This window comes from Somniosus microcephalus, chromosome 26, assembly GCF_052327205.1.
Source record: "Somniosus microcephalus isolate GS21.2 chromosome 26, FLI_Smic_1.0, whole genome shotgun sequence".
Classification (NCBI taxonomy): domain Eukaryota; kingdom Metazoa; phylum Chordata; class Chondrichthyes; order Squaliformes; family Somniosidae; genus Somniosus; species Somniosus microcephalus.
In genome coordinates this window covers 14,179,616-14,192,668 of record NC_141012.1, presented here as the reverse complement: position 1 = coordinate 14,192,668, position 13,053 = coordinate 14,179,616, and the positions used below count along the sequence as shown (strand labels likewise).

Here is a 13,053-nt window from a genome sequence, read left to right as displayed (position 1 = left end):
GGTGAGAAACTTTCAAATGTTGGTGTTCAAAGAGATTTAAGTGTCCTCGTGCAAGGAACACAGAAAGCTAGCATGCAGGTACAGCAAGCAATAAGGAAGGCAAATGGCATGTTGGCCTTTATTGCAAGGGGGTTGGAGTATAAGAGTACGGAAGTCTTGCTACAATTGTACAGGGCCTTGGTGAGACCACACCTGGAGCACCGTGCACAGTTTTGGTCTCCTTATCTAAGGAAGGATATACTTGCCTTGGAGGCGGTGCAACGAAGGTTCATTAGATTGATTCCTGGGATGAGAGGGCTGTCCTTTGATGAGAGATTGTGTAGAATGGGCCTATACTCTCTGGAGTTTAGAAGAATGAGAGGTGATCTCATTGAAACATATAAGATTCTGAAGGGGATTAACAGGGTAGATGCTGAGAGATTGTTTCCCCTGGCTGGGATGTCTAGAGCTAGGGGGTATAGTCTCAGGATAAGGGTTCAGCCATTTAAGACCGAGATGAGGAGGAATTTCTTCACTCAGAGGGCTGTGAATCTTTGGAATTCTCTGCCCCAGAGGGCTGTGGATGCTGAGTCTTTGAGTATATTCGAGGCTGAGATAGATAGATTTTTGGACTCTAGGGGAATCAAGGGATATGGAAATCAGGTGGGAAAGTGGAGTTGCGGTCAATGATCAGCCAGAGAATGGTGAGCAGGCTCGAGGGGCTGTATGGCCTACTCCTGCTCCTATTTCTTATGTTCTTATGGGAAGACCATCACCTCCAAGTTCCCCTCCAAACCACACATCATCCCGACGGGGAAATACATCGGCCGTTCCTTCATCGTTGCATGGTCAAAATCCTGGAACTCCCCACCTAACACTGTGGGTGCAGTTTCACCACACGGACTGCAGCTGTTCAAGAAGGCGGCTCACCACCACCTTCTCAAGGGCAATTAGGGATGGGCTATAAATGCTGGCCTTGCCAGTGACGCCCAGATCCCATGAATGAATTATTTTAAAAAACGACAGGAATGCGTGCCAAAAATAGCCTGGCTGACAGCCAATTCTCAAAAATCTGCAGCAAAAAATTTGACCCAAGTACTGGTTCTCAGATCCTCGTCACACACATCAAGTTGTTACACAAAACCGCGCAGAGCAGGTTCATGTATCTTGGGAACATTTAGTTCTCTGCCAGTAATGGCAGATTTCTTTTTATTTAGATTTTGACTATTTTTGGGTTTCTATTTGTGAGTCAAATTAATAACTCAAACCGACCCTTGTTTAAAGAACCAAGATTATTGTATCATAATTTTCTGCTAAAACAGCATCTAAAAAAATGCGCAATTGCATATATTTAGGGTGGGGAATTTTTTGTAATTTGTGGCAAAACTGCAAGTTCCCCATCCAAAAACCACACCCCATCCCGACTTGGACATATATCGGCCATGCCGTCATCAACGCTGGGTCAAAGTTCTGGAGCTCCCTATCTAACAGCACTGAGGGACAATGCTCTCTGACATGAGAAAACTACTAGGCACTTGGTCTAAGCGTTAAACAAAGCTTTAATCAACTGTTTTACAACATGGAAGTCTAGTTGTGTCCTTCACTAGTTCCTGTTAAAGAATGTTCCGAGCAAGCTGGGCCCATGCCCGAGTATTTATACTCTCCCTGGACAGCGCCACCAGCAGGCCGCCCAGTATTATTTCATAAGTCATTTCCAAGATTCATGTCACTCTCCTTAAGCTGCGAGGCCGCACGGCGCTCTGGAGCCCCCGCACAGCTGGCTCACCGGCTTTTAAATGCAAAAACCGCACACGTGAAAAACCGCACACGTAAAAAAATTAGAGGGAGCGTTGCTGTGGGTGCAGCACCACACGGACGGCAGCCATTCAAGAAGAAGACGTCTTTTCTTTCTCTGTGTTTATATGATAAATCAGAGGAAATCTTCTCTATTAGTGTTTCAAAGTGACAAATCTTTATTGACTGAGCAAAGATCACAAGTCCTACTCATGCCCTTTATTCTCACGAAACAGAACTTCATATCCAACACTTGTTCTATGTACAGTGACATCCTAACACAAGGCACAGACAAGTCATTAACAAAGGGCAGTAGCCAATTCTAGTATTTCACTGACTCCTCCCTGCTATGTAAATTCAGGTGAAATTATGTAATGCCACGTATTCAACAAGTATTCATAGGTGCACAACAACTGTAAACATTGCACTGACTCAGTCCTGGTGCAAACGTGCAGAATATGTGGCGTACACGTTATCAGCAGGACACATCCGGGGGTTGTTAGGTATTGTATCATCGCACTGACATCCACTCACTGCAAGCTTAGTTAGAACAATGCTTTTTCTCCCCCCCATACTGGAGGTCAATTTCTCAAACAGCTTCATAATTGATGAATAAGAGAGAACCTATCAGTTTTTCAGCCGATCATTAACTCTTGAAGCGTTGCCACTGTTGTTTTTGTAAGCCAATCCTTGGGGCATTTTATTACGTTAAAGGCGCTATATAAATATAAGTTTGTTGTTGTTGTAACTTGCGCACAGCAAGGTCCCGCAAACAGCACTGAGATAACAACCAGTCAATCTACTTTGGTGCTGTTGAGTGAGGGATAGGCGTTGGCCAGGACAACTCTCCTGTTCTTCTTTCAATGCAGCCATGTAATCTTTTACATCTAAACAAGCAAATGTGGCCTTGGTTTCACATTTCAATAGAAACACTGTATGTCCAATAATGCAACACTTCCTCAGTACTACACTGAAGCGGCAGCCTAGATGAAGTGCTCAAGTGCTGGAGAAGGGGTTGAATCACAACCTTCTGATAGAGGTAATAGTGCTACCAACTGGTCGGGGAGTCCAGAACCAGGGGTCACAGTCTAAGGATAAGGGGTAAGCCATTTAGGACAGAGATGAGGAGGAATTTCTTCACCCAGAGGGTGGTGAACCTGTGGAATTCTCTACCACAGAAGGCAGTTGAGGCCAATTCATTAAATATATTCAAGAAGGAGTTGGATATATTTCTTAAAGCTAAAGGGATCAAGGGATATGGGGAGAAAGCAGGGACAGGGTACTGAATTTGGATGATCAGCCGTGATCTCATTGAATGGCGGAGCAGGCTCGAGGGGCCGAATGGCCTACTCCTGCTCCTATCTTCTGTGTTTCAATGAGCAAAGCTGATACTCATAAATGTCTTAACATTTCTAAAGACAGATGATGTGTACATGTTCATTTTTCTTCAACCTTCTTTCCTTTTTTCTTGAACGTGCTGATTCATGCTGGAGTAGGTTTGTACAGGCCCTCCAGTGCCTCATCCAAGGGGCCATTCTTCATGCGTGACCCTGGACAATGATTACCTGCATGCTATTTGGCTATAGGGAGCGTCACGTACCACCCACTATGCCACATTCAATTCAAACAAAAGTCACTCCTGAATCGTGATCAGGAACGGGACTTCCCCTTCCTCTTCAACCTGGGAGTAATTGGGTCCATTCGCTCACCCCTGCTGCTGCCCTGGCCTGGGTTAGCTGACCCAGCACCAGCCAGGGATTGAACCTGGGATAGTCCAGCTCTGTCTGGGTTCACAACTCGCTGGATAAAATTATTGGGGCCTCGGTGGTAGCGTTAGTTTGTCTCCGTTACTCTCACCTCTTGAGCCAGAAGGTTTTGGGTTCAAGTCCTACTGGAGCACGTAAGCTAGGCGGACATTTCAGTGCGATACTGAAGAAGTGCTGTTTTTGTTGGAGATGTCGTCGTTCGGACGAGATGTTAAACTGAAGCCCTGCTCTGTCGGTTCATGTGGTGTAAAAGATCCTGTGGCACTATTTGGAGCAGAGCAGGGGAGTTCTCCTGGTGCTACTGCTGGATCCCTTCGCCATTGGACCAAGACCTTGCTCTGTCGAGCCCGTGTGGTAGCTGGTGTGCAACGGCCACCCCACGTTAAAGGAATTCACGCACAGGCATCTTCCACCCTTTAAAATGAAGTTCGGGACCTGGAACATCAGGACTGTAGTGTATGTACCTTTAAGAGAGAACTACTTTTACAGCTCCTGTATACTGTAGTACCGGCAGTGACCACACCTGTATATAAGCTTTGAGCATGCCTCTGTACTGCCAGTCTTGAGACTACCCTACTCCAGTAAACACCTGTTGATTGTTAAGTTACAGCCTCCGTGTAATTATTGGGAAACATCATACTCTAAGAATCACGGATCTAATAGTGGCGACGAGGTCGATTCGAATCCACCTGCAACTCTGCATTTCCCTTCAAGGATTCGCTCCGGGAGGGCGGTGGAAGAAAGTCGAGGCCAGAAGCACGGGCGTCGACCACGAGCAACCGCCCAGTCGTCCGGCAGAGAGTGAACATCGCAGGGGAGGCTGTTGAGAGCCGGGCTTGGTTCCCCAGCCACGACGATCCAGCAACAGACTGGCAACAGGTATAGCGCAGACCCTTCCCGGACAGCGGCGGCTGGAGCCGACCGACGGCAGAGAAAAAGCCGAGCAGCGTCGACGGGTTAAGAGAGAGGGTGAAGCGCACAGGGCGCAGCTGGGGGTTGAAAACCGAGCAGCGTCGAGGGAAAAAAACAAAACAGAGAGAGAGAGGGTAAAACAGCAGACGGGTTCAGGACCGAGCGGCGGAAACGGGAAAGGCGCACAGGAAAACGCGCAGAGCACAGCCAGGGCTCAAGGGCTGAACAGTGTCCGCGGGGAGAAGAAGGGAGAGCGCGGGAGACGCCATTGAGCCGCGGAGAAGAAGGGAGAGCGCGGGAGACGCCATTTTTAGAAGCCGCAGCGGAGAAGAAGGGCGAGCGCGGGAAGAAAGGAAAGCGCGGGAGACGCCATTTTGTACCAGCGGAGAAGAAGGGAGAGCGCGGGAGACGCCATTTTTGACAGTTAAATCACACCCAGGGATGCCGAAGAGTGGCAGTATCTCTACGTTCAACAATGAAGTCGAAGATTGGGCGACATATGTGGAACGCATTGAGCTGTACTGCAAGGCGAATGAAGTGCCAGATGCTAGGAAAGCACTGGTTTTGTTAAATTCCATGGGTGCAAAACTTATGGCTTACTGCGAAACCTAATAACCCCAGAGAAGCCCGTGGATAAGAATTTCGAAAGCATGTTAGAAATCCTACAGGACCACTTAAACCCCACACCGCTGCTGACAGCAGAAAGATTTAAGTTCCACAAAAGGAACCAGCATAAAGACGAAAGTAATGCTGAGTACTTAACGGAACTGCGCAAGCTATCGAAACACTGCCAGTTTGGAGTGGGACTAGCAGATACATTAAGGGACAAGTTTGTGTGTGGGCTTCAAAGCGAAGGAACACAGAAACGGCATCTATCAGAAAAGGATCTTACGCTGGACAAGGCTTTCAGCATGGCAGTATCACACGAAGCAGCCGCAAGGGGCGCTGCAGAGATACAACGGAGACCGCAAGAATATGGCACCAATGAAATATCATATGGAGCAGGGAAGTGTTATCGCTGCGGCAGAACAACACACGACCAGAAGGATTGTTGGTTCAAGGACCAAGTGTGCAGACAGTGTGGGAAAGCAGGACACATAGCAAGAGTCTGCAGGTCAGGGAAGAAAACCAACAGCAAGAAATCTCCACAGGAGAAGTACAAAAAGGTACATAAGGTGATGGACAGTAGTTCAGACGAACAGAAAAGTGATACAGACTCCGGAGGCAAGGAGCTGGGTTGTCTGAAACTACATAAGGTAACCAGACTATCTGGGTCACACTCAAGATAGATGGAGTCCAAGTGAAAATGGAATTGGACACAGGATCAGCCCTAACAGTCATAAACCAAAGGGACTACAAGCGGTATTTTCACATATACCCTTGAAAGCTACAGAGATTGTCTTGAAGACGTACACGGGGCAAAAAGTCTACCCCAAAGGAAAAATAAGGATGAAAGTGATATACAAAGGCCAGGAAATACCTAAAATGGACCTATACGTATTGCCAGATGGAGGACCACCACTACTAGGACGTGAATGGATCCGGAAGATACAATTAGACTGGCATTCCATACAGGCACTGCAGGTTGAGGCCAAAAAGGATGACGACGTCACACCTGGACGACTGTCAAAAATGCTAACTGACGCACAAGAAGTGTTCCAGGAGGGACTCGGAACACTAAAAAACATAACAGCAACGATTAAAATAGAGGAAAATGCAAGCCCAAAGTTTCTTAAGGCCAGACCAGTGCCTTATGCGATCCGAGCAGCCGTCGAAGCAGAGCTGGAAGGGTTGGAATGTTCAGGAGTACTGTCCAAAGTAGACTGGAGCGAGTGGGCTACACCCATCGTTCCTGTAATGAAGAGGTCGTTGAGTAATACGCCTGGGGAACCAAAGAAGGTCCGCATCTGTGGGGATTTTAAGGTGACAGTGAACCCAGTCCTTCACACGGTACAATATCCGCTCCACAGATTGAGGATATTTTCGCCTCGCTATCTGGAGGTAAATGCTTCACCAAAATTGATCTAGCCCAGGCATACTTGCAAATGGAGGTAGAAGAAGCCTCGAAACAATACCTCACGATCAACACTCATAAAGGTCTCTACCAATACAACCGGCTGGTGTTCGGGGTAGCATCGGCTCCGGCTATTTGGCAAAGGGCGATGGATCAAGTCCTGCAAGGGATTGCAGGGACCCAGTGTTATTTGGACGACATCCTGGTCACGGGCGAAAATGACAGTGATCACCTCGCCAACCTGGAGAAGGTGCTCACTAGATTAAAGGAATATGGGCTACGAGCTAATCGCCACAAGTGCAAGTTTTTCCAGAAGCAGATCTCGTATTGTGGCCACGTTATTGATGAAGAGGGGTTACATAAGTCCCCTGAAAAGATTGAGGCAGTAGTCAAGGCTCCAGCACCGGAAAATGTGTCACAACTGAGGTCGTTCCTCGGGCTGGTGAACTACTACCATAAGTTCTTACCAAATTTGTCTACAGTATTACACCCACTGAACACCCTACTGCAAACGGGGGTACCATGGAAGTGGAATGACGAATGTAGACGAGCTTTCCAGAAGTGCAAAGAATTGATCACATCAAAAGAGGTGTTGGCCCATTTCAACCCAGCACTACCAATTCGTTTGGCATGTGATGCATCACCCTATGGTATTGGAGCGGTGCTGTCGCACAAATTCCCAGACGGGTTGGAGAGGCCAGTAGCCTTTGCGTCTCGGTCACTAACCTCAGCCGAGCGCAACTACGCCCAGATTGACAGGGAGGCCCTCAGCCTAGTATGGGGAGTAAAAAAATTCAACCACTGTCTGCATGGGCAGAAGTTCACCTTGCTGACTGACCACCAACCACTTGTCTCCATCTTTAATCCAAAGAAGGGCGTTTCGGTGATGACTGCACAACGGTTACAAAGATGGTCCCTTTTTCTAAGGGCGAACCAATATGAAATAGAATATAAAGGCACGAAACAGCATGGAAACGCTGATGGGCTATCACGCCTGCCACTGCCTACTGTGGAGGAAGCACCAGCAGTGGACCCTATCGAGATATTTTATTCGTCAATAATTGAACGATTGCCAGTAACTAACGCGGATATAGAGAAGGAGACCCGCAATGATCCGACACTGTCTCGGGTATATGATTTGACGGTGAGGGGATGGCCAACACATGGCGACTCACTGTTGCCAGCATTCTCATCCAGAAGAGAACAGCTGTCAGTATGCCAGGGGACAGTGATGTGTGGATCCCGAGTGGTAATTCCACCCAAGTTAAGGGAGAGCGTGCTAAATGAGCTTCACGAAGGTCATCTGGGAGGGGTGAAAATGAAAAGCCTTGCTAGGGATTATGTGTGGTGGCCGGGGACCAATCAACAAATCGAGGACCTAACCAAGAGCTGCTCAGGATGCCAGAAGGTCCAAAATGCACCACCACGTGCCCCTCTACACCCATGGGAGTGGCCCTCCTCTCCATGGCAACGGGTGCATATTGATTTTGCTGGTCCATTTATGGACTCAATGTTCTTAATAGCAGTGGATGCTCACTCGAAATGGCCTGAGGTGATAAAAATGTCCTCAACCACTACAGAGAAAACGATTGCAGTCCTACGGACCATATTTGCCAGGAACGGCTTGCCAGAGCAGATTTGCTCTGATAATGGACCACAGTTTGTGTCCGAAGAGTTTTGAAAATTTATGAGAAGGAATGGGGTAAGGCATTACACATCCGCCCCGTATCATCCAGCCACAAATGGATTGGCTGAGAGGTTCGTACAAACCTTTAAAAAGGCGATAAAGGCCATGTGCGATGATGAAATTCCACTACAGCATAAGGTGGACAATTTCCTGTTAGCCTACAGAAATGCGACACATGCAGTTACCAACCAGACCCCGGCCATGATGTTCTTTAACCGAAGGTTGAGATCTCGTCTGGATTTGCTCAGACCAAATGTGCGAAGAAATGTTGAGGATAAACAATTCCAGCACATCAATGAGAAGCCGACAAGGAGCTTCAATGTAGGCCAACCAGTCTTGGCCCGTGACTACCGAACAGAGAAATGGCAACCCGGAACGATATGCACACGGCAGGGGCCATTAATGTACACAGTGGATGTCGGGGAGAACATTGTGAGACGCCACGTCGACCAGATCTTAGCGTCACAGGAACGAGTCAACCCCAAGACTCGCGTACCTGGGGATGAACCCGACATACCGGTAGCATCTACCTCAGAAACAGTAGCAGTGGAAACTGATGAACTAACCGACGAAAGGGGGCCAGAATCGCCTCCGCACCAAGAACAAGAACCTCAGGAAAGGCGCTATCCAGAAAGGGTCAGGAAGCCGCCCCAAAGACTGAATCTATAAATGGACTATTTCTGTTTAATGTGCATGTTAAAGTGTTAATTGTTATTTGAATATTATGGGTACTGCTAATCTAAAAGGGGAGGAATTGTAGTGTATGTACCTTTAAGGGAGAACTACTTTTACAGCTCCTGTATACTGTAGTACCGGCAGTGACCACACCTGTATATAAGCTTTGAGCATGCCTCTGTACTGCCAGTCTTGAGACTACCCTACTCCAGTAAACACCTGTTGATTGTTAAGTTACAGCCTCCGTGTAATTATTGGGAAACATCATACTCTAAGAATCACGGATCTAATAAGGACCCTCATGGACAACCCCAACAGCGACAGACCGGAAGGCCGTACTGCTCACCCCACCCACCCGCCCCTTCAACCACCGTCTGCCCCACCTGTGACAGAGACTGTAGGTCCCGCATTGGACTCAGCAGTCACCTGAGAACTCATTTTTAATGTGGAAGCAAGTCATCCTCGGTTCCGAGGGACTGCCTAGGAAGAAGAAGACTGGCCAACATTCCTCCCGCAACCAAAACAAAGTAATTTGTCATTCAGCTCACTACCATTTGTGGGATCTTGCTATGTGCTTAATAATAGTGACTAAACTTCAAATTATTCATTGCCCGTGAAGCATTTTGAGGACGTGGACAAGATGCTATATAAATGCAAGTTGCAAGTTTACGCCCAAGAAAACACTTGCATTTATATAGCGCCTTAGCATATCCTCAGGACATTCCAAATTTCTTTGCAGCCAATTAATTACTTTTGAAGAGTTGTCACTGTTGTTTTGTAGGCAAACGTGGCTGCCAATTTGTGCACAGCAAGATCCCAAAAAACAACAAATGACCAGTTCATCTTTTTTTGGTGGTGTTGGTTGAGGGATACATGTTGGCCAAGGACACTGGGAGAAACCCCCAGCTCTTTTTCAAATAGTGCCGTGGGATTTTTTTTACACCCACCCGAGTGGGAATATAGGGACTCAGCCTAACGCCCATCCAAAAGACAGCACTACCGACAGTGCAGCACTTCTTCAGTGTTCCACTGAAGTGTCAGCCTGGATAATGTGCTTAAATCCTGGAGTGGGCTGCGTACCTGTGACGTGTCAATATTGACTCAGTGGACAGCACACTCGCCTCTGAGTCAGAAGGTTGTGGGTTCAAGCCCCACTCCAGAGATGTGAGCATATAATCTAGACTAGAACTGCAGTGTAGTACTGAGGGAGAGCTGCACTGTCAGAGGTGCTGTCTTTCTGATAGGACTTTAAACCGAGACTGTATCTGCCCTTTTAGATGGACATAAAAAGGCCCCAAGACATTAAGAAGAGGAGGCGAGTTCTCCCGGTGTCCTGGATAAAATGTATCTGTGAAATAACACCTAAAACAGATGATCTGGTCATAGAATTACATAGAGTGTTGAGGCCATTCGGCCCATGCTCCACACGAGCCTCCTCCCACCAGTCTTCATCTCACCCTATCGGCATATCCTTCTATTCCTTTCTCCCTCATGTACTTATCTAGTTTTCCTTTATTCACCGCAACTACTCCTTGAGGTAGCAAGTTCCACATTCTTACCACACTTTACAACAATCTGACAGCTTTTTGATCCTCTTACGGATACCAGCTTTTTATTGACAGATGTTAAACTGAATTCTAATTCTAAAACTGCCGTGGTGGGGATTTGAACTCCCGTTCTCTGGATTATTGTCCAGTTGTAAAAAGTAAAATGAAAGTCTTACATTTATATAGCGTCTTTCACGACCTCAGAACGTCTTAAAGCGCTTTACAGCCAATGAAGTCATTTTGGAGTTTGGTCACTGTTGTAATGTGGGAAATGTGGCAGCCAATTTGCACACTGCAAGCTCCCACAAACAGCAATGTGATAATGACCAGATAATCTGTTTTAGCGATGTTAATTGAGGGATAAATATTGGTTAGTGCCATGGGATCTTTTACGTCCACCTGAGAGAGCAGACAGGGCCTTAGTTTAACATCTCATCTGAAAGACGGCACCTCCGACAGGGCAGCGCTCCCTCAGTGCCGCACTGGAGTGTCAGCCTAGATTTTTGTACTCAAGTCTCTGGAGCTTGCTGTGTGCAAATTGGCCCCTGCGTTTCCTACATTACAACAGTGACTATACTTCAAAAAGTACTTCATTGGCTGCAAAGCACTTTAGGATATCCTGTGGTTGTGAAAGGCGCTATATAAATGCAAATTTTTTTTTCTGACTGGCGAGTGCGCCATTAACTGAGTCAAGGCTGGTACTTAGGAAATAGCAGGAAGGAGATACTGGGATTTTAAACACCAAAGGGCTCCTACTAACAATAGAAAATGCTGGAAAAACTCAGCAGGCCAGGCAACATCCGTGGAGAGAAATTAGAGTCGACGTTTCGGGTAAACCCTTTCACCCGAAACGTCGACTCTAAATTCTCTCCACGGATGTTGCCTGGCCTGCTGAGTTTTTCCAGCATTTTCTGTTGTTATTTCGGATTTCCAGCATCTGCAGTATTTTGCTATCGTAAAAGGGCTCCTACTACTGGGAGCTGGGATGGTGTGAAGATCAGAAGGTCTAGCGATACTCACAGTCCCCTGAGGATCAATGGCACCTGGAAGGAGACCACTGCTTTCTGCTGTCGGATCACAAAAAGCACCGGATTTTTGGCTTGCTCGGAGAGAACGTTCACATGGACACGGACACCCTCCGTCTGCAGAAAGAAGAGAAAACAGTTAATCCTAATAGACCAGAAGGATATTTCTTTTTGGGGGACGGGGGGGGGGGGGGGGGGGATTGTATAACACCATGGATGCTGAATCGTTGAGTATATTCAAGACTGAGATCGATAGACTTTTGGACTCTGGGGGAATCATGGAATATGGAGATCGGGCGGGAAAGTGGAGTTGAGGTCGAAGATCAGCCATGATCTTATTGAATGGCGGACCAGGCTCGAAGGGCTGTATGGCCGACTCCTGCTCCTAATTCTTACATAACACCATATCAACTGGAAGGAGGCTGGAATATTTTCTCTAACACAGAACATAACGTTCGGCCTTTACCTGCTTTGAACACTTCACCAGAATCGAAGACCTGAGGAAGGGCAAAGCACCGATCCATTGCAACACAGAAAATCCAAAAGCTACAGGACATTTTTCCCGATGCTAATCCCGGCCATTCACACATTTAAACATTCAAGTGGATTTATTCAGCTGCATTCAGATCAGTAGGAGCCTGCAGTCAACTGGATCCTCTCAAACAATCAATCGGATTGGGACTGCCCTCGAACTATTGGCAGAATGTCCTCAAGGCAGCTGTGGGAGTTTATAGAAAAAGTCAACAATCAAGTTAAGCCGAAATCAAACCTCAGTGTTTGAAGCTCTCACTTTGTAGACTCTTGACTTTTTAAATGGAAAGACGATTTGTATAATAAGACAACTCACACTTAAGATGTCTCTCTTCCACAGTCCAGCTAAAAACATCTATGATCCACATATAGGACCTCCCCCCCACATCAGTTATCTCTTCTCCCTGGAGAGCAAGAACTCTGAATTTGATGTGTGCTGACTGTTCTATGTGGTACAGACAGATCGGTAACAGGAGAAAGGGGGAGCAGGAGGCCAGGAGCTGGAGACAGAGGGGTTTCAGACTGGGAATTGGGGAGAGGAAACAGAGAGAGGGAGCCGGAGCGGGAATCTGCAGATCAGGAGCTGGGGAAAGAGGGAGAGCTGGAGTGAGTAGGAGAGGGAAATGGAGAGGAGAGCTGGAGAGAGGAGAGCTGGAGCGAGGGGAGCTGGAGCGAGGGAGAGGAGCTGGAGAGAGGGAGGGGAGTGGAGCGAGGGGTGCTGGACAGAGGGGAGCTGGAGGGAGGGAGGGGAGCTGGAGAGAGGGAGGGGGGCTGGAGAGAGGAGCTGGAGAGAGGGGAGCTGGAGAGAGGGGAGCTGGAGAGAGGGAGGGGAGCTGGAGAAAGGGAGGGGAGCTGGAGAGAGGGAGGGGGGCTGGAGAGAGGGAGGGGAGCTGGAGGGAGGGAGGGGAGCTGGAGGGAGGGAGGGGAGTTGGAGAGAGGGAGGGGAGTTGGAGGGAGGGAGGGGGGCTGGAGCGAGGGAGGGGGCTGGTGAGAGGGGAGGGGGGCTGGTGAGAGGGAGGGGGGCTGGAGAGAGGGAGGGGAGCTGGAGGGAGGGAGGGGAGTTGGAGGGAGGGGAGTTGGAGGGAGGGGAGTTGGAGAGGGGAACTGGAGAGGGGAGCTGGAG

The 13,053-nt window shown here is 48.0% G+C and overlaps 1 protein-coding gene across 4 annotated transcripts in view; it reads right to left on the bottom strand.

Annotated features, from left to right (window-relative positions):
* The window catches only part of sidt2 (SID1 transmembrane family, member 2), a 108,914-nt gene that overhangs the window by 86,913 nt on the left and 8,948 nt on the right, over positions 1–13,053 (bottom strand). For all 4 annotated transcript variants that reach the window (XM_085967861.1, XM_085967862.1, XM_085967864.1 and 1 more), the window contains exon 2: positions 11,395–11,516. In XM_085967861.1, coding sequence (XP_085823987.1) covers positions 11,395–11,516 — 122 coding nt within the window. The remainder of the gene's footprint in view (positions 1–11,394; positions 11,517–13,053) is intronic.